This window comes from Eubalaena glacialis, chromosome 1, assembly GCF_028564815.1.
Source record: "Eubalaena glacialis isolate mEubGla1 chromosome 1, mEubGla1.1.hap2.+ XY, whole genome shotgun sequence".
Lineage (NCBI taxonomy): Eukaryota > Metazoa > Chordata > Mammalia > Artiodactyla > Balaenidae > Eubalaena > Eubalaena glacialis.
In genome coordinates this window covers 116,152,334-116,178,796 of record NC_083716.1, presented here as the reverse complement: position 1 = coordinate 116,178,796, position 26,463 = coordinate 116,152,334, and the positions used below count along the sequence as shown (strand labels likewise).

General features: G+C 40.7%; 1 protein-coding gene across 1 annotated transcript in view; it reads left to right on the top strand.

Moving 5' to 3' along the window:
- CNTNAP5 (contactin associated protein family member 5) overlaps nt 1-26,463 on the top strand; it is an 877,159-nt gene that overhangs the window by 554,269 nt on the left and 296,427 nt on the right. The window contains exon 11 of the mRNA XM_061199178.1: nt 3,384-3,490. Coding sequence (XP_061055161.1) covers nt 3,384-3,490 — 107 coding nt within the window. The remainder of the gene's footprint in view (nt 1-3,383; nt 3,491-26,463) is intronic.

The following is a 26,463-nucleotide window of genomic DNA, read 5'->3' as shown; positions in this document are numbered from 1 at the left end:
CACAAGAAGGCACATCTGATTCAGCTACCTATGAAATATCATTAGGATTTTAGAAGATAGTTGTTCAGCATGATTATCTCGTAGCAAATTGAATTCAGTGCCTTACACTGAAGATTGTGACTGTCCTCACACTTAATGAGTTCTATTCACTTCCGTAGTTCCACACTGACCTCCTTCTGCGTTCATGTCTCAAGTGCTCAGTGTATACCAAGTAGAGAGAAAAAGAAACAAAACACCAGTTAGAATGAACTGATTAAAGAACACGGAAATTATACTCCTAAAACTGCTCTTTTTAAATAAGCCAATTGGGGTTATACATCTTTCATTTTGAGTGTCTACTTTACAAATGAGTTTTTCTAATCACAGTGTGCATTGAACCAAAATGAACCAAGCTCAAAGGCAGCCCTGTAAGTATTCATTCAATTTTTTCTCGTTCTAGGAATATTAGATGTTTTTCGTTCCCCAAGTTCTCTTTTTCCCTCTCAGAAATACATCACTTTTTTTGAGTGACCATAAACAAATGAATTTCTAGCCTACATATTCGTTGGTAAATTGAGTTTAGTAACACTGTAATACAAGGTCTGTGTGAGGCTTTTTAAATATGTTCAAAGTACCCAGCTAGTTCTTATACTTTTCCACAAGATCCCTCCCCCTACACGCCCCACTTGGCTTGGCAATATTGAGTTTTAAAAATATTTTAAAGTGTAAAATTGTAAGGAAAAATGTGTTTCTATTGCTGTTTGTATTTATAGGATGCTGATTTACAAAAAGTTAAGATTGTTAGTTGGAAATAAGAGAATCCCAACTCAAGCTAGCCTGAATAAATAGGGGGTTTTCCCAGAAAGATCTTGGGTTGTCTCACAGAATCTAAGCTAGATTGAAACAACCAGCCCTCAGAAAGTTCAGGGATGCAACCTAATCTTGGAAACAGCAGAGATCTGCCGTACAAATATTGTCAGGATTCTCTCCATCTGTCTTTTCTGCTGCATTCTGGACCTCAGCATTTTTTTTCCTCTCTCTTTTTCACTGCAGATAAGCTTTCTTCTCATGGCTGAAAACATGGCCAATGAGAACTTCTGAGGTTTTATTTTATAGCTTCAGTCATCAAAAAAGGGGCTGATCTGAACTTTCTTGGTGCCAAAACCAAAAGAACTATAGGATAACTACCTACTGACCTGGCTTTGCTCAGCTTTCCATCTTTAAAGCAATTAACTTTTTGTTGGTGGAAGGAGGGGAACAGTAATACCATTGTTTGTCAATCGTGGAATCTGACTCGTGTGTGTGTGTGTGTGTGTGTGTGAGTGTGTGTGTGTGATTGCGGGAGGGGAGTGGGATGGGGTGGGATAGAGCAGCCATAGACATGTCATGTAAGAATTTGAGAGGTTCAGAGGGGAAAGATCTTGAGAAAAGTACACTACAGGAGAAGCAGTATTCAGAAACAAGGAGTTCTGGATGCAGAAGAAGAAAAGGTGTGGAGGAGAGTGGCTCCTTCACAGGCTGTCTATCAGGGCACAGCCAGAGGCAGAGGTTCTTGCTCGGATTTTGTTCGTGAGGCCACTGATGCTTCAAGTTTATCTAACTTCCCCACAGCACAAGGTTACTGGTGTCGGGGGGTGGGGAGGGTGCAGAAACCTCTGGTTTATCTGAGTAACAAGACTGTTTCTTTTCCACCGAGCTGGGTGGGGGAATCCAGAGGAAGGGTAGAATTTGGAGTAGGGAAGGGCTCATTTTTTGGTTTATTTATTGATTGGTTGGATTTTGTGATCATGTTCCAGAGCAAAATTACTGAGTCCCTTTTCCCCCCCTTTTTTCTGTGTTTTTAAGCCTTAGCTGGACACCATGGAGTTATCAAAAGGCTTTTCCCAAACAGAAGCCCTGTCAACACAATAGTGCATTTGCTGTGCTGAGCAGAAAATTTCTAATAACATGTCTGGACATATGCAGGAATATTAGTTTCTGGGCTTTGAAACAATCATTGCTGGAGGGTTTCCTACCTAGGTAGGACACTTAGGGTAAATCATCTTACTTTTCCTTGCCTCACATTTTCAGAGGCTGCACAATGAACCTTTTTGTCGTATTATACCACTTCTGTGATTTCGCTATTTATACCCTGTCCCTGTTGAAATTCATGAGATTTTACTCTTCCCGTAAAGATTGTTTTCAAAAATTTCAGTGTTTAGCATTGATTTTACTCTTAATTTTATTTGTTATACATATTGAGCACTTGCCTGGTTATTTTTTAGGAGAACAGTACCCTCAGTGTAGAGATTTTAAATCATGTATGAAAGAGATGAAGAGACTTATCCAAAGACACCATCTAGTAAATTGCTGAGCTGGGATTTGTGCTCAGATATAGGTAACCCTGAAGTCTGTGATCTTTGTCCAGAAGAAATGAATGTTGCCTTCACTCCCCTTAGCCCAAGTGACACTTAACGTTTGTCCTTGTTATTTTTGCAGTATAAAATGTTTGTTTTACTTCATTGTGGCCGTGCTTCATATCTTGAATTTTCACTTAATCCAGTCCCAGTCTGTTATAATCCTTTTTGCTAACATCATTTGTAGTAGCTTTATGATAGCCCGTTAATATTATGTACTACAACTTTCCTAAGAAATCTTCTCATGTTGGAAACCTACATGGATTCATCACGGCATCATTGTGAATAACGATAATTAGCACACATTGTTTTATGTTTTGAAATACATCCTTAAGATAGAGCCATCTAAGGGTGATTTCTGGGTTAACTTATATGAATGTTTCAGAGAGTTTTTAAAGTGTATGGTGAAAATATTTTTCAGAATAGTCATACTGTTTTCATTATAAATAGTAAAGGCCTCATTTTAAAGGTGTTATTGGCTCTGTTAATAATTATAGAATTTCCTAGTATGTTAACTGAACAGATACTATTTTTTCAAATTCATGGGGAGTTTAAAATAGATTCCTGGCTGTCACCCAAAAGAGAAGCAGGAGGATTATGCCCTCAATTATTTGCGCCTTTCCCCTTTCCTTTAAAAATGCAAAACCTTTTCAAAATGCAAAATTACAATCTTTGTCTATTTTGTTCTACGGTAAGCGAGAAACCTTACAAATTCTGACCACTTCGAATTAACTTTAAGTCACTGAACATGTGCCCCGATGTTAAAATGCTTTATTTAATTGCCTAAATCAGCCCTGAGCCTTTCTTTGCCCAGTAGTACCAGATGGACCCACCTCTTGTGGTAAAACCATTGTCTTATGTTCACGTATTCAAGTCTCACTCAGGAATGGGAGTATAGCAGACCGATTTCTACCATTAATTCACGTAGTTGGATATAAGACGTTTTTGGTTTTCCCCTTGTTTCAACTGATTTGGTTTCTTTTGTTTGATTCTGCTCCATCTCTCAAGGTGTTTGCCAAACTACTGTGAACACGGAGGAAGCTGCTCCCAGTCCTGGATGACCTTCTACTGTAACTGCAGTGACACAGGCTACGTGGGCGCCACCTGCCATAACTGTGAGTAGACTCATGCCTACCCACAGTAGAATGGGCAAAAATCCACGAATATCAGGGATAATGTCAGGATATATTCAACATGGCGTGGGCACGTTTTATTCATTCCTTCAGTGTGTGTTCCCTTTTTTAAAATTTTTTGGCTGCGTTCAGTCTTCATTGCAGTGTGCGGGCTTCTCATTGCGGTGGCTTCTCTCGTTGCAGAGCACAGGCTCTAGGCGTGCAAGCTTCAGTAGTTGCAACATGCGGGCTCAATAGTTGTGGCTCTCAGGCTCAGTAATTGCGGCTCACCAGCTCTAGAGTGCAGGCTCAGTAGTTGTGGCACATGGCCTTAGTTGCTCCACGGCATGTGGGATCTTCCTGGACCAGGGATTGAACCCATGTCCCCTGCATTGGCAGGCGGATTCTTAACCACCGCGCCACCAGGGAAGTCCCCAACGTGTGTTTCTTGAGAGCATACTCTACGCCAAACACTGTGGTGAGCATGGAGGATACACAGATACAAAGCCATATCATCATGAAGCTCAAGGTCTACCAGGAAGACAGATAGGACATAGGATAAGTGTTGAGGTAGAGGAAAGACAAGGTGCTGTAGGCACACAAAGAAGAGCTCTAAAGTCAACTGCATTGTCTAGATGGGTTAAGTTAGGCTGTGCAATAAACAACCTGCATCTCGGTGGCGTAAGTAATGAGCAGTTGAGTCATGCCTGTGTTACCTGCATATCACAGGTCTACAGGGGACCCTCTTCCAAAGGTGTTCTTATTCTGGGAAACTGACAGAGACTCCATCATCTGGAATGTTGCCCTGTCAGGGAGAAGGATGCACAAGGAAACATGTGTTTTTAAAAGCTTCTACCTGGAAGTTTCTACTTGGACGCTTCTACCTGGAAGTGGCAAATGTTACTTCCACTCATGGAATCATTGGCCAAATAAAGTCCCATGAGCACCTAACTTCAAGAGGGTAGGAAGTGTCATCTTACCATGGTATCTGAGACAATAGAACCAGCATATTGGTGATAAGTACTGACAATGTCTGTGTGTCCATGTTGGGGAGGCTTCAGATAGAAGGTTTGAGCTGATCTCGTGATAGGAATGTGGCAGACAAGGAAAAGAAAAAAGGAAACTGAAACTGCAAGTAGTTTCACATGGCGGGAGAGTTCTGACAGTAAGTGGTAAGAAAGGAAGCAGGAAGTGAGGAACCTGGAGCACACAGAGAATAAGGGGAGAGGAGGAAAAAGTAAAGGAAGAACAGGAGCCCCAATTTCCATAATTTGATAGTCCTGTCAGGGTCACCAAACAAAAAAAACACATGACAAAATAGAGAAGGTTTGCCATTTGGAGAATTGTATGTCAAACTGTGTGAAATGAACTGTAAGTTTAACTGACAAAGATGTAATTGGAAGGTGCTGGCTACAGTTGTGGGAGATTTCACAGAAAATGTGAACTTCGAAATTGACTTAGAAGGTAGAGGAGTGGGAGAAGGGCGTTCTAGAATAATGTAAGAGCCAAGCCAAGGCTGGACCTATTCTGAGGACTTCAGGGAGACTGTCACTCAGGGCCAGATCTCACCTGTTTTCCTTAAGTCCCTGCTGTTCCTGGCATGGCACTCAGAATGCAGAAAGGGAATGGTAGATGCCAGCTGGGCTAGAATCAGACTCTGATCCAGGATGAACAGCGCTGATGCTCTCATCCCTGCAGACCTCTCGGCCATCCTATGGCCTCTTCTATGCCTTGTAATGTAACATTCACCAATGGTGACCACAGAGGAGTCTAAGCAAATCAGAGAAGAATTAGCCCATTGGCCATCATGAGATGACATTATTACTGTTAGTTGCCTGTAGAAGTGAAAAACACTCTCTGGCTTTATAATGATATAACTTACTTAAAAGTTTCTATTTAGAGATTTGGAACAGTGAACAACGGAATGAGAGAGATTAAATTTAATTTTTAGCAAACTCTTATACTTGAACAAGGACATAATTTTAACACTCCGGAGCTTGGTTTTCTCACAGATCCTGTAAAGGAAAACTAACAAAATCTTGTGGAGCATTTTAAGGCTAAAATTACAAGTTTTTATTTAAGATTCTCAATTAATACCAATCTATAAATTTTTTTAAAATTAATTAATTAATTAATTAATTTTTGACTGTGTTGGGTCTTCGTTGCTGCATGCGGACTTTCTCTAGTTGCAGCAAGCTGGGGCTACTCTTCATTTCAGTGCACGGGCTTCTCACTGCGGTGGCTTCTCTTGTTGTGGAGCACAGGCTCTAGGCACGCGGGCTTCAGTAGTTGTGGCATGCAGGCTCAGTAGTTGTGGCACACAGGCTTAGTTGCTCTGCGGCATGCGGGATCTTCCCGGACCAGGGTCCGAACCCGTGTCCCCTGCATTGGCAGGCAGACTCTTAACCACTGCACCACCAGGGAAGCCCCCCCAATCTATAAATGTTGAGTCCGGTTCCAGAACTATTATCCCTAAACAGCCAAGAACAACATATACTTGGACAGGTACATTGTAGGACACATACAGGACTGTCCAGATTGTATGGACAATGCTCTTGTAAGAAGCTCAGAGGCAACCAGAGTGGCCATCAGTTTAATAGTGAGATGAGAGAAACTTGAAGATTTAAGTCAAAACTATCCAAATACTGGCCAAATCATATGATAGCATTCCTATGATTTGTAAAGCTTATTCTGTTCACTTTCTCCTAAAGTAATTTAATAATATTTTGAGAAGTTCATCTCTATGGATGCTCTCCTCCTTTAAATTTATCCATCCATCATGCTAAAAATAGAAGATTTCCAACTCTGTAAAAAAAAGCGTGAACTTAAAAGTCGATGGATGTGAGGTGCTGATTTTTAAAGGAACACTGTCAAAGTTGATGAGCAGGAAACTTAACATACCAAGCCTTAAAAATCTCATTCTCTTTTTATCCCCCTTTCTGTGACATTACTCAGGGTCTATACCATGGGCTGCAACACTATTAAACCCCTCCTTCCCTTCTGGGCACCCAGCCAGGACAGATCAGAGGTGCTTGGGTGGCTGTGAGGTTTGGATGCCTATGCAATTCAAAAATTTGTCTCCCTTTAACTAATCCCTCTTCCTCCCCCCAGTTGGGTGAGGAGCACTGTTTTGTGTCACGTGTGTAAATTGAGTAAATCAAGTCATGCTTTCCTGCCTTCAGAAAGTCTGTGTCTCGAATGTAGGGCATCAGAAATGAGAGCTGCTAAAATACAGAAAACAGAACAGAGGATCCCCTCAGGTAAAAGCAAAGCAAGCAAGTTCACAAACCTGCTAGTGTGGAAATGGCAATGCCCTTGGTGTGTTGGGCTTTAATTCCTTGAAACAGTCATGCACAATCAGAAGAGTCGATGCAAGACCTTTAGATTTGTAAGACATTTATAATGATACTTAAAACTTGTAATTTCTTGACTACCGGTCTTTTGTCTTCTCGTGCTCTTTAGGATTAGTTTGGTTTTTTTCATTCTCGGTGCATCCTAGTAAATGTGAACCAATAGGGCTGACTAAGGACAGAGATAATTCGCTTCTTTCTATCTAGCTTTGTGGATAAGAGAGGGGTCTGGCTGAGGAGGAGGGTATGATGAACTCTAAGGAATGGTACAATGGAATTCCCAAAGTCCTTAAACATGGTAGGTTGCTGTTAAAAGTAGAGATGTCATCACTGCATTTCAATTTTCTTTCCTCCTTACCTGATGACATATAAAGAACTTGGGTACACAAGTTATGTTACTTTTCAAACACACTTGGTTCAAAGCCTCCTGCTTAACAAGATATGATGATTATGTGGGCAATTCCCCTCCAATCTGTGGCAGCTTCCCCACAGAAGAAGGAAATATGAGACCATCACTTATTCCATGAACTGACGTTAAACATTGTGTCTGTAAGTTGCTTTGGTCAGCAATTTTCTCCCCTAAGTTGTATCCTATTTTCCAGAGGGAAAACTGAAGGTAAAATAATGTTTTCAGTCCAGATTAAGTCCTGGCAACCCACCCAGTGATCAGAGCCTTCCGATCACCAGAGGTAGTTACCAGAGCCTTCCTATCACCAGAGCTGGTTATTGGTTTTCTAAAATACGCAAGTTTAGAAGGTTCTGTAATTGAAGCCAAACTACTGAATACTCAAGGTATATCTTGGCCATGGTATATTATGAATCCAAGTTAAGATTAAAAGGAAGAGGTTTTGTTATGGGAGCTTAATCATAGATTAGTTTACAACATAATGATAAAGTGAGGTGGGTATTATTATTCTCCCCATTTTATAGATGAGCACACTGAAGCCCAGAAGGTTACGTATCTTCCTCAAGGTAACATATTTAGCAAATGAAGGAGCTGGGATTTAAATAGAGGGAATCTGGCTGTGATGCAAGATAAGCCCTATATCTTATTTCCTTTCTCAAATAACGAAGACATTTTGCAAACCTCTGTATACGAACTTAGTGATGGGACATTCATGACGTCTTTCATACATACTGCTTCAGACCCAGTAGGATATTGTGATACCAGATAGAAAATGCAGTTCTAGAAGACTGAGAGGTGAGAACGTTTTTGTGTTCTAGAATAATCATGAAGTCATCCTGGAAGGAAGTAGGTTGAGTCAGCACTTGAACGACAGCTCAAATTAAAATGGATAAAAAGACAAGGGAAGCCTATTGAAAACAGAGGTTGCCAAGAGCCAAGGTGTGATGGTAGAATATATATGCTGTGATTTGGGACAATGCAGATGTTTGCCTGGCTCAGGAAAGGGAAAATAGCTCTTTTCATTCATTCCTGAAGCCCAAGTGGTATTCCAATAAAGCACTTTCCCCTAGGGGAAATCTGAGCTCACTTCCCTTTATTACCAAAGCTTTTCACATGTTATTGCAGTATCTATAAATATGACTTTAATGACTGCAGAATAAATAGTCTATTTAATGACTTCTTGTTTTTATTCAACCATTTTAATCTTTTTTGGGGTGGGGGATGAGGAGCCCTGTGTTGTTTCCAAATATTTATTATTCTAACCAGTACCACAGTGGGCATCTTTGTGCTTAAATAAATTTTAACCCCACATGTTCCATTGTTTTCTTGAACTGGGCATAGGAATGGCATATTTGAGTCAAAGTTTAGGAATCATTTTAAGGATCTTGATTCATATTTCAACTAGCTTTCCTAAAGTCTTGCTACAGTTTATACTCTGATCACTATTTTTTGAGATATCTTGTTTCACCTTCTAAGCCAGAATTGTTTACTATATGTTATAAAACTAGTTTACATGTTTTTACTAAAACATTTGCATACTTTTAAAATTAATTAATTTATTTTTGGCTGCGTTGGGTCTTCTTCGTTGCTGCACACGGGCTTTCTCTAGTTGCTGTGAGAGGGGAGCTACTCTTCCTTGCGGTGTGCGGGCTTCTCATTGCGGTGGCTTCTCTTGTTGTGGAACATGGGCTCTAGGCGTGCGGGCTTCAGTAGTTGTGGCACACGGGCTTAGTTGCTCCGTGGCATGTGGGATCTTCACAGACCAGGGCTCGAACCCATGTCCCCTGCATTGGCAGGCGGATTCTTAACCACCGTGCCACCAGGGAAGTCCCATAAAACATTTGCATATTGATATGGAAATTATTATGGACCCTCATGATGAATTCCAGATGAAGAATAAGGTTTTATAGGTGAATTATGCAGTAGGAATAAGATTATCTCTACAGAACTGTAATCATTCAACAAGTGTGTAACTTTTGAAAGCACATCTGATGTCAGTAACCAAGCAACTGACAGTGACTCTCACCTTGCGCGGACTCGGTAAGGACCCAAGTACCTACTCCTCATCTTCCACATGTCTCCTCATGAGTGGGACTATCCTTGATCTCCTCAGTCTCTATATCTGATCACATTCACATGGACCCTTTTCCAGGGTCTCTTCACCATTTCTCAGCCTTTGCAAATCCCTTTTTACCATGTAGCCTCTCCGACATCCTAACAATGCCTTTCAGCTCACTTTTCAGCTTGGCAAGAAGATGTCTGCTTTCCTCCTCTCCCAAGCTTGATATAGTGCCTCCCCCACTGGGCAATGAATAGCCAGGTATTGATTGGGAGCATATCAAGTTGTCTGGCGATCAGCCTCTAAGGCAGCCATCATAGAGGGATAACACTTTAGCTATTTTAGCAGTAGGTAAATGGTCCTCTCACTGCATGATATTTCATGGTTGAAATGAAAGGTTAGAGAGGGTGGGGGATTCTGGTAATAAGAGGTTTATTTAAAAGCAGGACTCATATCTCTTTGCTCAGGTCAACTCATATCCTACTATTATTCTGTGGGTTTCCTATCAAGATCTAAAGAAAATTCATCTCCAGGGTTAACCCTGAATGCCATCAGCAGCTGTTCTAAGCTGCAACTAGCTACCTAAAGTAGAAGAAGAAAAACAAAAACAGGAATGCATTTTTTAATCTTTTTATTTTATATTGGAGTATAGTTGATTAACAATGCTTTGTTAGTTTCGGGTGTACAACAAAGCAATTCAGTTATACATATACATGTATCTGTTCTTTTTCAAATTCTTTTCCCAATTAGGTTGTTACCGAATATTGAGCAGAGTTCCCTGTGCTCTACAGTAGGAATGAATTGTTGAATCCACACCCTGCTTCATTTTATGACACTAGCCTTTGGTGTCATCATTACTTTTATTCATGTTAACTCCCCCACTGAGACTCTAGACTCCTTTAGGGGAGGAACTGTGTCTTGCTTACATTTGTACTAACCATATCTAAAGAACTGGTGACATCCACGGCATATCATGTAATTGGTGAGACAGACAGTTACGCAGAAATAGATAACTCATTGTGCCATTAAATGGGGACTCTGTAAGGACAGGATGGTGTCTGAATCTTCTCTGTGTCCCCAACCCTTTGTCTAATCCCTGACACATCGTAGGTATCTGCTGTTGGCTGTATACACGGATGGATAAATCAGATAGGAGCACACAGTAATGTGGAGTTACTGGGGTAAGGGCACTGTCCCTTTCTGGGGGAGGTGAGAAAGTTTTCACAAGAATTGACATTTGAGCAGAGGCTTGAAGGATGAGAAAGAACAAGGGACACAAGGGACACAAAAGACAGAGACACATGAAGTGTCGTGCAGCAGGGGGTACTATGAGCTGCTTAGCACAGCTGGAATCTAAGGTGAAATGGAGGCAAGGAGAGTCAGGATTTGCAGACAGAAGAGAAGATGGGTGATCCATTGAGAAGGAGCTTGTTTCTCTGTCGAGCACCTAGGAGCCAGCCACAGTTTCTTGGTTTTGTTTTAATGCTGAGAATTGACTTGCTAATATATATTTCGTTGTTTGTTTTTTTATTTAGTAAGTTCTTTTTGGAACTCTAACTGTCATAGTATCGTAGAACATGCACTGAAGTTGGAAGACAACTTCATGTTGGGTGCAAGGGTCCAAGTTGGGTATGTGTTGGGTGCAAGGGAGAGATACGATGCTATTTGCAATTCTGTGAGCAGCAAATGAGAGTCAGAGCAAGCTAGAAAGAAGGGACCTGACTTGAAAGGCATATCTAACATTGGATCAAACAGACTTGGAGACAAATCGAATACAGCAGAGAGAAGGATGGCTTGTAGCTTTGTAGCTTGGAAGACTTCGTGAATGAAGGATGTAGTGACTAAGTCCCCAGGTCGCTCTGGGCCTGACAGTCTCACGTCAAATCCAGGCTCTACAACTTACAAGATGTATAACCTAAGGTGAGTTATGTGAGTGCTGTGTGCTTTAATGCCCTCGTTTGTGATATGTGGCTAGTAATAGCAGCTACGTCATGGAAATATCATGAGGATTAAATAAAAGAACTCCCATAAAGTATTTAGCCTTGTGCCTGGCAAATGCAAAGCCCCTGATCCATGTCAGCTACCATTTGAACAGGTGGAAGACATGCAGACCGAGGTGAAGACTTAGCAGATGAAATCTTCAGTTCAGTTTTGGGCATGATGTTTGCCTGGAGAGATGTTACCTATGCCGAAGTACCTGGACATCCCAGAGTCAGGTCCCGGGGGGAAGATCATAATCACTGGGTGTATAATTGCTGAAGCCTTTTGAATAGTTGAAATCAATCAGATATGGTGGGCCAAGGGTGGACACTGCCAAGTAAAATACTTTAAGGAGCTCAAGAAGAGATACAATTGAGACACAACTAAGAAGGAAGTGTGAGGAAAGAAAAAGGAAGAACGAAGAAAAAATGGTAACCTAAAAGGCAGAAGAGTAGTGTTCTGAGAATAAATTATAAACAGAAATGTCCAAGCAATGTCCCCCAGGTTACTTCATCATGGTACTTGGTCATAGTTGAATGGCTGGATGTTTACATAAGGAGTTGGAGAAAAGCACAATAAGTGAAAGAAAGACAACGTTTTTCAAAAATTTATTTTTTAATTAATTAATTTGTTATTGAAGTATAATTGATTTACAATGTGTTAGTTTCAGGTGTACAGCAAAATGATTCAGTTATATATAAATATATATTCTTTTTCATATTTTTTTCCATTATACATTATTAAAAAATATTGAGTATGGGTCCCTGTGCTGTACAGTAGGTCCATGTTGATTATCTTTTTTTTTTTTTTTTGACTTGTACCTATTTATTCTTTTTTTTTTTTAACATCGTCATTGGAGTATAATTGCTTTACAATGGTGTGTTAGTTTCTGCTTTATAACAAAGTGAATCAGTTATACATATACATATGTTCCCATATCTCTTCCCTCTTGCATCTCCCTCCCTCCCACCTTCCCTAGCCCACCCCTCTAGGTGGTCACAAACCACCGAGCTGATCTCCCTGTGCTATGCGGCTGCTTCCCACTAGCTAGCTATTTTACGTTTGGTAGTGTATATATGTCCATGCCACTCTCTCACTTTGTCACAGCTTATATAGAGTAATGCGTATATGTTAATCCTAAACTCCTAATTTATCTCTCCCCACCACCTTTCCCCTTTGGTAACCATAAGTTTGTTTTCTATGTCTGTGAGTCTCTTTCTGTTTTATATGTAAGTTCATTTGCATCATTTTTTATATTCCACATATAAACGATACCATATGATATTTGTCTTTCTCTGTCTGACTTACTTCACTTAGTATGATGATCTCTGGGTCCATCCATGTTGCTGCAAATGGCTTTACTTCATTCTTTTTTATGGCTGAGTAGTATTTCATTGTGTATATATTTACCACATCTTCTTTATCCCTGCATCTGTTGATGGACACCTAGGTTGTTTCCATGTCTTGACTATTGTAAGTAGTGCTTCTATGAATATAGGGGTGCATATATCTTTTTGAATTAGAGCTTTTCCAGATATGTGCCCAAGAGTGGGATTGCTGGATCATGTGGCAACTCTATTTTTAGTTTTTTAAGGAACCTCCATACGGTTTTTCATAGTGGCTGCACCAATTTACATTCCCAGCAACTGTGTAGGAGCGTTCCCTTTTCACGAGACTTTGTTGATTGATAGCTATCATAGGTGTTGTCAGGATCCAGGTGATGCAAAACCATTACCTGCCATTGAAATGATTTTACTCTCCTTCAGGAGGAAAGACCAATATCTTTGCATCTGTTAATAAACAAGTAATGCAAGGTGGTGTGCAGTTATGTGCATGGGTCTGACTGCAAGGTGCCTGCAAGTCTGTGAAGAGAGAGATTAGAGCAGGATGAGCTGAGGTGAAAGGCTTCTTGGAGGATTGGTCTGGCCTGGACACAAGGGCGGGACTTGGGTAGGCAGAGAAGTCTTAGGAGAGTGTTTTTCAAGGGTGAGAATCAAAGGAAGGATTTGAAATAAGGAAGAGCATGGAGACTGTTTGGGTTTTACTCAAGGCACAGCGTAAGGGCAAGGGAAGGAACATTCCTTGAGCTTCTTTTAAGTGCCAAGCACTGTTCTGGGTGGTTTATACAGGTCATCTCACTCTCTGAGGCACCCTCACATCCTTAGCTCTAGCCTTGTTAGACTGTGACTTCTTCAGACAGCAGGGTCTTCACATATGCAAATCTCCTGACCAGAGATTCTTCTTACACTTTCTTTGCTTGAGTAACTTTGTCAACTGCTGCAAGAAGCCTGCCCAGACCTTTCCTAGACGTTACTCCTCCTTGTCCCTTTAGCACCCACTCCCAGAGAATTGATTCCACCATATCAAAATGAAATGTTTAGCTCTTGTTTTTCTTCCTACACTGCCAGTTTTCCATGTGTTCCTCTCTCTGGCACCAGCTGGCACATAGTAGAGGGTCAATGAATGTAAACATCTTTTGATGGCCCAAATGCTTAAAGCCACAGAGCTGGTGGAAGTGGGATTTGAACTCAGTTCTAGATGGTTTGAAAGCACTTCCTCTCCACATTAAAACATCTCTAAGTGTTGAGTATTACCTATTTAGGGGAAAATAATGTAAAAAAGAATGGATATATGTATCTGTATAACTGATTCACTGTGCTGTACACCTGAAACTAGCACAACATTGTAAATCAACTATACTCCAATAAATTTTTTTTAAAAATCTCTAAATGGAAGAAAGAGCACACTTAAATATTTTATGGAACATGGTAGCATTATAAACAAATGGATATGAAGACTTCTGATTCGACAGGAGGAGGAATGAAGGTTGTATATTCACCTCGGATCGATTCTCTTCCTTTTGAACATATCTCAACGATTTAAGCGTTTCCCACAGTCATTTCCTCCATGGTGATTTGTTTTATTTGTTCTTTCCTTCCTCTTTCTCTCCATCCCTCCCTCTACCTCCCCTTCCCCTCTTTAATTGAAGCTGCAGTAAAGCTAACTTCAAATACTTACATTGGATTGACAATGTGCAAAAATGTAATCACAAGGTTTGGCTTTTTTCCAAATCCTTAGAAGCAACACAAGATCCCAAAATATGAAAGAAGATAATTAACTGGAGATAATTTAATTATTGATGTTGCCTTCCTTTGGAGAACCATTGATATTTACTTTGAACACTGAACGGGAACAATGCACATTTATTTCTAATGCATTCAGTCAACAAAAGACTGATTGCCATAGAAATACAAAGCTCTGGTATATCCCATGAGTTAGAAGTAATCTGGACTGGGTATATACATATTAAACTCAATATATAAAGACACATTTTCCATCTGTGCCTCAGCTTTGGATCCAGACAGATCTAGGTATAGTTATAGCTTTCTGGTCTTGGACAAATTACTTGCTTTTTTTCAGCCTCGGTTGCTTAATCTCTAAAATAGTAACTCATTTAACAGTTACTGTGTGGATTACAGGTAGGGGACAAAAAATATCTAGCATAATATTTGGGATTTGGCATTTCCGTGTTAAATGGTGTCTACTATATATTTAAAATTATGTGTTTGAAAGTTTTGGTGTACTTTTCATATAAGAGACATTCAATAATTTATCTTCCTATGCTATCAAATCATAAGGCTGTAGGAACGCTTTTTTAAAAAAAAATTAATTAATTAATTAATTTATTTTTGGCTGTGTTGGGTCTTCGTTTCTGTGCAAGGGATTTCTCCAGTTGCGGCGAGCGGGGGCCACTCTTCATCGCGGTGCGCGGGCCTCTCGCTGTCGCGGCCTCTCCCGTTGCGGAGCACAGGCTCCAGACGCGCAGGCTCAGTAGCTGTGGCTCACGGGCCTAGCCGCTCCGCGACATGTGGGATCTTCCCGGACCGGGGCACGAACCCGTGTCCCCTGCATTGACAGGCGGATACCCAACCACTATGCCACCAGGGAAGCCCTGTAGGAACGCTTTTTACACTGTAGATTACTAAACACATATTAGGTTCTGGCATAGGTGTTGCCATTGGTGAAAGAACAGAGAGGTGACTGTCATAGAAAGAAGCCCAGGCTGGGATCAAGAGAGCTGAGTCAAATCTGTTTGTCATAAATGACCCTAGGCAAGTCACATACTTCTTGTAACCCATATTCCTCAGGGGTACAATGTTGATTAGCATGGATTGTACATGGTCACTATGAAGGGTTATTTTGATTTGCCCCAGTTGTATGACTCGGAACAAGTGTGTTGACACCCTGTACGGTGTTGCAGTTACGCCTTGCAATAACGTGTTATCATTATACTGTACAGTTGCTATTTCTCCTCTTTGCCATTTTCTGATGTTCTAGCTCAGAATAATATTTGCAGAGATCATATAGCCCATATCTTGACTGTGGTTTAGAAAACACTGAGTACTCTTTCATACTCTTACTGGCTCCAATAACCTTGAAAAGTAAAGCAAGTGGAAACATGAGGGGTGTGAGGGTCACAGATGTTTTAAGCTCTTGCATACTTTCTTTGAAACTTGTGGTTGAATTGAACTACTATGATTGTTATTTGGAATGGATCAACTAAAAGAATAGTAAGAGTAATAAGCAATAAGAGAAGGAGAGAACCAGTGTGAATCATTAAAATACTTTATCAATTCTATTTTAAATAATAGAGTAAGACTGGACTATCTAAATTGTGATGAAAGAAAGGATTTCCCAGGGTGCTCAGTTTGAATCTTGCATATTTTGTGTATGTAATTCAGAGATAAAATTCAGAAAAATATGCCTTTATCCATTAAAATTCTATAATGCAATAACACTGTGACCTATGGCAAGTAATTCCACTGATCTGAGCCTTCCTTGTGCCATTTACCAAAGGAAAATAATAGACTCTGTCCCTTATTGCGACTGGCATAAATTCATGAATCAGTGGGTGTGAAATCCCTTTGACAAGTATGATTCTAACCCTTCCTTATGAATTCCTTCTTCTTATACGTTACATCATTTTGTTCCCACGGCAACCTTGGTGAGGAACAAAGCAAGTATTCAGAGGAAGGACCCAAGATTCAGAGTGATTTAGAATGGAGAGCCCAAGGAATTTCAATGATAAGACCTGAGTAGGACTCAAACCTGGATATTCTTGTTGTCTCTGACTTTGTCAGTGTGAGTATCCTGCAAGAGGTTCTCCAGCTATATCATGCTCCAGGCAACATAAGTTGTTGTTAGTGAAATTCTAAGGTTAATTTAAAGTTTAGTTTTTGTTCCTTGTTTTCTAAAAGACATTCTGAGTCTATTACTGCTCAGCTTCAAATCCTTCATTGTCCCCGTGATCTCAATGATAAAATCCCTGCTTCTCAGCTCATAAGTGTGGCTTTTCATCACTTGGAGCCCTCCTAAATCACAGTAGTTTTAGTTACGTCCCCATGTGGATCAAATTATAGTAGCTCTCATTGACTTTTCATTCCTTAAATGCATCAGATTCTTTTTATCACTCCATTCTTTTTTTTTTTTTTTTTGGTCAAATGTGTTTTTATTTTATTTTTATTGAAATAGAGTTGATGTACAATATTATATAAGTATCACTCCATTCTTCAGGCCATGAATTTTCTTCCTAACTTTTCTTCTAGATCATTCTTTATTCTGCCTCAGCACTTGCCCTGAGTATCACTTTCGCATGCACAAGTGGTTGCCATAATTGATCTTTCGATCTTTCTTTGGCGTTAGTTTGAGCTTCTTGAGGTTAGGTACTTTGGTTTTTCACGCATGTGTCCCCAAGACCTAGCCCTAGGTCTGTCATACTGCACACACAAAACAAGGGCTGAGAGAATGGAGTTCCTATTTTCAACTTGTTTGCACTTCCTTGAGGTGTATTTATGTATCTTCTGCATTGAGAGGAAGTAGAAAACAACAAATCATCTGATACCCCCAAGGCATCTGTTAGGCTTTCTTTTCAATTGGATGGAAGAACTGAGGCTCCTGCTTTGGATTCAAAGCATATTTCTTAAAGATCCCCACACCAAGTCCCCTGTTAGCTCTCAAACTGGCTTGTAAATCATCTTTCCATTGGCATAGTTGTAATGCATGATTTTAAGATACTAGTAGAAATGGGACGTTTGGGTAAGTAAATATATGTGGAAAATGTAAAAAGAAAATAAAGCTGTCCATCATCGTAGCCGGACACACAATTGAGTTTATTAGTCTGTCAATGGAGGAGATGTCAAAGTCAGTTTTCGGCAGCACAGATGTCCTGCTGGCAGCTAATGCAATGATGAAGACCTTGGCAATCATTCCCTCGCTCCTGTCTCTCTGATCCCACCGTCATGACGGCTGGAAGAGGAAGCAAGTGAATCCATCTGCTAACATATGATTTTATTGCTGCATGTTGTCTAAATGGGCGTTCAGTGGAATCACTGTAATACAACTTGCAAACTGGGGATTCGTGGCACTCACATCCTGTCAGAGGAAGGACCTATGCTCTCATGCTTCTACGCAAGAAAAGTGTTTGGTCCAATGCCATCACTAGGGTATTCTCAAAAGAAGTAGAAAATAAATCTGTTTTTAAACTTTTTTATGGAGATGACGTATGAAAAGAGAATTGGTTTTGAAAATTAGGCTGCCTTGGGTTCAATTCCAGGCTCTACCAATGATTCATTGAGTAACCTGGGAAAAATTACTCAACTTCTCTGAATCTTGGTTTCTCATTTCTAAATGTAGAAATAATAACGTCGATGTCTTAGGAGTTTTTGATGATTAAATAAGAGATTACACTTAGAGCATCACAGGTGGTACCTATGTAAGATGCACTCAATTTACTTTGCTTCATCAACCCTCTACACTTTTACTTTTTCTGGTCTTTTAGGGATAAGTGTTAGATTAGTAACAAATGCTGATTTCCACGTTTGGAAGGGACCTTCTAGTACAAGTCATTTACATATGTTATTTACATCCTTCCTTAAGTTGATGCTCTAGAAACAGGCTGATTAATATCTCCTGCTTCTCTGGTGGCTAGAAGGTTTGTTTCTCCTAGAAGCTGAAATCTACCTTTTTCTAAGTTTCTCTGGTTAGTCTTTGTTGTGTCCTCAATGAGCCTATCATGGACAACCTGCCAGTTAAGGCCTCCTAGAGGAGTCTTGACAAGTCCCCCAAAGAATAGGCCTCACCATCATTTTGTTCCACCACTACCACACCTCAGTTGCCTGGAGTAAAGTATGATGTTGACCCTTTGAAAACACAGGATTCAGAAAGTACATAGGTAATAATAATCAGGGAAAGAAATTGCTTTTACTTAATTATATAACTATATATATTGATCATTAATATATAGTATACTTTTCATCCTCATAGTATAATCATTCTAATTGGTCCTCAAATTAGTAAACATAGATGATTCTGCAGTTTACTCTGGCTGCTGTTATGTTGAGATTTAGGTGAGATGTTTATTGTCATGTAGCACCGAGTTTTGTAAATCTCTCCTCTTTTCAGATCACCCTTCCACACAATATACGTTTATATCAGGCATGTATAAATATCTACTCTGGGTCCCCCAGGGTGTTACTCGAGCAATTGAAGATCCTATTTCTGTTCTCAAGAACTTTAAAACTAGCAACAATGGTGGGGGGGGGGAGGGAAACTATATTATCCATTCAAAAAATAATACAAGCTTGTACAGAGTCAGGGAATCAATTGAATGTAGGTAAAGATAGAAATACAGGCACCAGGCATGGAGGACGAGATGAAACATGAAGGAAGGGAGAGCTCAGTTGTTCTGGACTTGAACGAACGCTGGTCCATCCCCGTGATGTGCACAGCAGAGGAAGTGGGGCAACGTCAAGAATCCAGGGCGAAAGCAGTGTGACTCGCATAGGCTGGGGTTCTTATCAATGGCGAGGAGTAATGATAAGAAACGAAACTGCTATCAGTCAGGCAAGGTTCAAGCAGATAAACAGAACTGGGAGGAGATAGATATTAAGAGATTTCTTGCCCAAAAAATGGCTTATGTGACTGAGAGAACTGGCCAGGCAAATCCAAAGTCCATAGGACAGGCAATGAGGAAGGGCAGGAAGTCTAGGGCATGAGCTGAAGCTGTAAGCCACGGGGGCAATTTCTTCTTCTGGGAAGCCTCTGCTCTGCTCTTCAGGCCCTTCAACTGATTAAAGCAGGCCCACCCAGATGTTTCAGGATAATTTCTGTTACTTAAAGTCAGCTGAGTATGGACTTTCATCACATCTGCAAAATACCTTCACAGCAATAACCAGATTAGTGTTTGATTGACTAACTGGGGACTATAGTGTAACTTCGTTGACACATAAAACGGACCATTCCAGTCTGCCCATCTGTCAGCCTGGCACCTGTATTCACCTCCTTTAACCATATTTAGTTATATCAGTTAACCTTTTTTTTTCTTTGTGTTTTGAAATTTCTACCTCATTATCTCTTTTTTCTTCTTTCTATTGAAGTATAGTTGATTTACAGTGTTGTGTTAATTTCTGCTGTACAGCAAAGTGATTCGGTTATACATATATATATTCTTTTTCATATTCTTTGCCAGTGTGGTTTATTACAGGATATTGAATATAGTTCCCTATTCTATACAGTAGGACTTTGTTGTTTATCCATTTTATATGTAATAGATTGCATCTGCTAATCCCAAACTCCCACTCCATCCTTCCCCCACCCCCTCCCCCTTGGCAACCACAAGTCTGTGCTCTATGTTTGTGAGTCTGTTTCTCTTTCATAGATAGGTTCATTTGTGTCCTATTTTGGATTCCACATATAAGTGATATCATATGGCATTTGTCTTTCTCTTTCTGACTTACTTCACTTAGTATACTGGTTACACTTCCGCCTGACTTATCATCCTTCTGCTTCACATGGTACCAGTCTCCTGGGCACACCTGATATCATTCAGGTTTGTGTAGCACCTAATGACCACACCGGTCACAAAGTTATCCTCATTGGCCTGGTGTGACTAAGATGCTGAACATGTGCTATTTTGTGCAATCAAAACACAGCTCTACATTTGTCTCCTCCCCTCCTTGCTTTAACTTTTATTTAATGAAGATAATTTTCTATTGCCTTTGAGTTCAATCTTGGCCAAGACTTCTTGGGATTATTTTCTGTCTCTTAGGTGATAGGCATTCTTATGATTCCTTTATATAACAAAACATAAACCCAGTGGAAGAATTTAAGAGGCCCCGGTTAAGATGGGCATCAAATCTTCAGTCTTCATTCAAAGGTGAGATTCTAAAATGCTAGTGGCAGGTGAGGATCTGTGAAAGGGGAAGGGATGTGTGGGTGGAATCAGTTTTTTTCTCAGTGTAATTCCCAGAACATTCGTTCAGGTTGTTACCTTTTTCTTTGTTCAGTTGTATCCCCTAGTGTGAACCACAGTTTGTGTTTCTGGATAGATAGAGCAGCTGATACTTAGGCTTCCTGTCAGGCTGCTTACTTTTGGGTCAGGATCTGTCCTGGAGGTGCTGCCTGGCTTCCCCGGCATCTCGTCGTGTGGGAGATGAATGTCAGCTCCAGGGGTGAAGGACACCCCTTCCCCTGGCCATTTGCTGATACTGGGGCTCCAGATGGATCCCCTTTTGGTACTTGAAGGCTTACCTGGCCTTGTCAGAGGTAATCTCTTTTGATTCAGTGGGGTGAGGGGAGGGGGAGGATGATATTACCTGGGCTGCCTTCTTTGCTAGATTAAGATCAGGAAATACTGGACTTGAGTCACCTTCTTGGGACAAGATGGGGGTGTAGAAGCACTGCTGCTGTGTTATCTCTTCAATCCTGAGGTCCCAAACCATGTTACTTTCCTCTTTGCCCATTTCAGAGCTCTCCTTGGCCTCTTGTGTTATTTTCCAGGGTGAGAGTTTAATTAGCAAGGACAATCAGGGAGAAGCAAGTTTAAGCCATCATATCTGAATTGGAGGTCCTCCCATAGATTTTAAGAATATGATTTTAAATAAAGACAAACAATGCTTGAATTTTTAATTCAAATTTTGAATAGGTAATATGTTCACAGGGCTCACAAATCAATCCATATAAAAAGATATGCAGTGAAACCTTGATTTCCACACCTATCTTCTACCTGCCTAGACCTGCCCCCAGGATATAATAGGTAACTTGTGTCTTCTACCTGAGTTTCTTTGTAGGAATACAAGAAAATACAAATGCATGTTATATATACCGCTTTGCACTTTGCTTTTTTCAAATAATGATCTGTCTCAGAGCTCATCTTTCCGTGTTAGCACATAAAGAGTTTCATTGTTCTTTTTCGGTTGCATGGAATTCCATTGTGCCATAATTCATTTCATAAGGCCCAAGTTGATAGGCTTTTTAAAATTGTTTCTAATCCCACACAAATAAAACCACAATGAATAAACTTGAACATATGCCATTTCACACACCTGCAAATATATCGGTAGGTTAAATTCCCAGAAGAGAGATTGCTGGGTCAAAGGAAAAATGTGATGTTGCTGCATATCGATTGCCAAATTGACTTCCATGGGCCTTGAGCCAGTTTTCACTCCCACCAGCAATGCATGAGAGAGCCAGTTTCCCCACACACTCACTAACAAAGAATGTTGTCAAAAGTTTGGGGTTTTGCCAGCTGGATAATTATTTCCTGAGAAAATAGAAATAACATTTTTAAAGGCTTGGTGGTGTTTAGCAAATGGTAGGAGAGCACTATGAATGTTTGGTTCTCCCTCTTCACAGCCTTCAATGTGCCTAACAGCTTTCTTTGTTCATGATGCTAGAAAGATACAATGCATATCTATATCTATATCTATATCTATATCATCTATATCTATATCATCTATATCTATATCTATCCATACAATATGTCTGTAACTATCCTGTATCTATTGGGTTGGCCAAAACGTTCGTTCAGGTTTTTCCTTAAGATGTTATGTAAAAACTCAAATGAACATTTTGGCCAACCCAGTAGCTATCTGTATATATAGATATGTATGTATATATACATACACACACCCTAACCCTAACCCTAACCCTAGCCCGACCCTTTATATAGGTAGATCTAGATCTACCTATATAAAGTTTTTAAAACTTTTAAAAAGTTTGAAGAATAAAGTCTCTGCACGTGGAGTGATTTACAAGGCAGCACTTGATTTTCTGTTAAAGAGGTGGAATATAGAAGATTCTAGAGTTCAGAACAATATGGGATGCCCTATGGTTGAGATAGCTTTATAGAAGGGGTGAGGAGGATCAATTCCTTACGGGATGCAGGTGTCTGCACAGATGAGGAAGATTTGGGGAGCGGGGGGTCCTTGGTGGCAGGAGGAACATCTGGGTCCCTAAAGGCTCTCCCTAAAGGATCACAGAATGTTAATGAAGACAGTAGAGGAATCACACGCAGCTGCCTTGCGAACCAGTAAGGAGGTCAGGTGGATGGATAGGCTTCTTAGGGAGGGAATGGGCTGACTGTCTCGAGCAATTTGGGGCGGGGACACCCTCTTTTCCACTTTCTAATCCTTCAGAAGTCTTCTCTGAACAACATGGATCTCTTGATTTCTCCATGAGTAAAAATCATTTCAGGTTTCTCAGTTGTAAATTAAAGTCGTGTGAAGGTGGGAATAAAAGTGCAAGAGGGAAAAAAGTTGAAGGTTGAAATCCAGTCTTTGTGATAATCTTCTCTTGTCTCCTGATTCTTCCTGCTTAAAAACTCCAATCTTCTAATTAGAAGATAAAGAATAAAAGGGAGCACACAGTCTCCCTTATGTGATTCCTCTAAGAAATCAAAGCTCTTTCATTTTCAATTTTCTAGCAAGACAACATAAAAGAATCTCATTAAGGGCTTGGTGGAACATTGGTAAAGGTTAGGCAGAGTTCAGGCAGCAGGGACTGAGAAATGTTTGAGAGTTTGGGCAAAAATTGGGTAACGTCAGATGTAAGTTTTCAGGAAGCTGAAACTGAACAAAAAGAGAAGACTCACAGGTAATGATCAGTCGAGAGACATCCTCTCAAACCCGAAGACCCAGCAAGTGCAGGGAGGCAAACAGATGTCCTGAAATGCAAGCATCATAGGAAGAAATGTGAGGCGGTGCATGTGGAGGTCCCGGGCAGCTGAGGAAAGGAAGATGCTGTGCTACGTGCACGTGATGGCTCTCCAGGAAGACGAAGACATCTCCACTGTAGCACAGGCCACCTTCCCCCAAGGGGACATTTCTGTTGCTGTGTACATAGTACTGCAGGGAAGCTGTTTATGAGTCCAAGAAAGAGACATGTTCTTAAGCTGGGACTCATAAGGCAGGGCTTTAGAGTAGGTTTTAGGCTGTAAAAGGATACAGCCACTGTGGAGAACAGTATGGAGGTTCCTTAAGAAACTAAAAATAGAACTGCCATATGACCCAGCAAGCCCACTCCTGGGCATATACCTGGAGAAAACCATAATTCAGAAAGATACATGCACCCCAATGTTCATTGCAGCACTATTTACAATAGCCAGGACATGGAAGCAACCTAAATGTCCATCAACAGAGGAATGGATAACGAAGATGTGGTACCTATATGCAGTGGAATGTTACTCAGCCGTAGAAAGCAAGAAAATTGTGCCATTTGCAGAGACCTGGACCTAGAGAGATTGTCATACAGAGTGAAGTAAGTCAGAAAGAGAAAAACAAATATATAATATCGCTTATATGTGGAATCTAGAAAAATGATACAGATGAACTTATTTGCAAAGCAGAAATGGAGACACAGACGTAGAGAACAAACATATGGACACCAAGGGGGAAGGGGGTGTGGGATGAATTGAGAGATGGGGATTGACATATATACGCTACTTACGTATAAAATAGATAACTAATGAGAACCTACTGTATAGCACAGGGAACTCTACTCAGTGCTCTGTGGTAACCTAAATGAGAAGGAAATCCAAAAAAGAGGGGACATATGTATACGTATGGCTGATTCACTTCGCTCTACAGCAGAAACTAACACAACATTGTAAAGCAACTATACTCCAATAAAAATTAATTTAAAAAAGAGTAGGTTTTAAAATGACTTACTAAAACAGATGGTGAAATGTCTCTCTCTGCCTTCTGTCTTACCATGAAACTTGAAAGACTGACATGCAAGCAGTCTGGACAGATGATACATGGAAGTAGCTGGATAAATCTGGTGCACTTTGCAATGTCAAGGAGTCATGTGCCATGCGGAATGAGCTTGTTTTCTTTGGGTCAGGAGGCCTCAGTGGCTGTCTCTTGTCTGTCGGTCTGCAGTCATCTGATTAGGGAAGAGAGGGCACACGTGGGCAGGGAGCAGCCTCATGAGGACAGCTTTCTAGTGGGGGTGATTGTTGCTTACCTGGTGTCACCCACCCTGGGAACCAACATTTGATTCTAAGACGTAGGCAGGGTTCCCCAGTCAAGTCACCATTTATAACAGTTTCCCACCAGGATCTTTAACTCGAGATTTCTTAGGACAGAAGGATAATGGAAGACTCAATTCAGTCTGGAATGGGAATTAAATTCAGTTTAATATACATATTTATAAAAGATGAAAATAGATTCAGTGAACGACGAGATCAGGCTCCAGGATCCCCTTGCTGGTGATAAGAGAAATGTTCACATATTACGGTACAGAGAAGTTTTTCTGGCTTACACGTGAGTTAACCTGAATTTGATGCTAACTAAAATAGCCTGTTTGTGGCCTCTCGAACATACATTGTGCGTCTGCTTTAATTGTTAGAGAAAAGGGCACATTGACCAGAAGTAAAGACAGTCCATCTTAAAAATAAAGATTAAATGCCTCCCTTCCAGTGCTGGTACCCATTCGATGATAAGACACCCTTCCCAGGTACCAAGGCCATGCTGACTCACTGGCTTTGTGTGGTTGATATGTGTGTGTGTGCTGGGGGGCGGGGGGGTTGTTTACCTTAAAGACACGTATCCCTGACTTGTTTAATGTTCTTTGTTCTGGTGAGATACAGAACTGTGCTGGAAACCCTGTTTCTCTGGAGCAGCTTCTCAGAGTCATCTGGATAGCAGGCTTCCAGACTAGTCCTCAGTTTGGCTCAAATACAACTCTTTTCTATTCTTATTATAGATTGTTTATTGCTTATTTTCATTGACACTGAGAAGCTGTGTACACCCTTAACCAGCAAAGTGAATATTTCTCCTGGGCCCTTCTTCTGTTGCATTGCAAGGCCATCCCTCTCTGATGACCCTTTCTGATGACCAGGGATGACGTCTTTTTTTCTCTAGAAATCTTTGTGCAGAATTCCCACTTGGGTTTATGCAAGCACTCAAAAAATATTCTTTCCGCAGCAAAGCTGTATCGTGTGTCTTGGTGGTAGGCCAAGGTCACTGTCACTGCTGGTTCACGGCCCTGAATGCCTCTCTCCCTCTCCTCTGCAGTCAAGTCCATGCGTCCTTCTCAAAGCCGTCTCAGAACCATGTCTGGGCGTCTTGAAGAATTCTCCCAGGGGGCTTCCAATATTACACTTTACAGCTTCTGTTCATGTCCGTTTTCATCCTCTTCCTCTCAGTTTCTCTCTCCTCTGGATAAAGTTACCGCGGATCAGGCACCTATGATACCTCAGGTGCCTGAGTATTACACATACTTGCCTGTCATCCCATTTCATCTTCAAAGCATGCCCATGAGGTAAACACGATTATTATATTTTATAGAAGCGGAAATCGCACGGCAGTGATAATTGGGTAGCCCCTCTCTCTTTCTCTGGCTCTGGGGATCTGTCTGGTTTCACTTTCTAAGACACAGCTGCACACATGGCTCTACAGCAGAGTGAAGTCAAAGGCAGGATAAGCGTCCTCGGATGCCAAGCAAAGCCTAAGCCAAGCCAGGCTCCTTATGAGAGGAGCTCAGACACCCCCCCCCGCCCCTGCAAAATGCAGGCTGTTAGCTTAGCTCCATGATGCTGGAATTAATGGAATTCTGAGGCTGAGCTCAGTCTCCTTGCTCTGAGCTGGGACAGATGGAAGTTTCAAAAAGCCCAGAACTTATATCATTCTGGGTATCCATTTAATAATTGTTTTTTCTCTAAATTATTTTTAGAATGAGAAAATAAGTCACTACAAACTCTCAAACAAAACTGGCAAGTGTCATGACCATTATTAATATTCTGTGAACTCTATGATGCTGAGAAGGAATTTGTAAGCATAATCTGGTAGGAAGAATTACGGTGTGTTTTAGGTGTAATCTGGATAGAAGTGGGCATCCCATT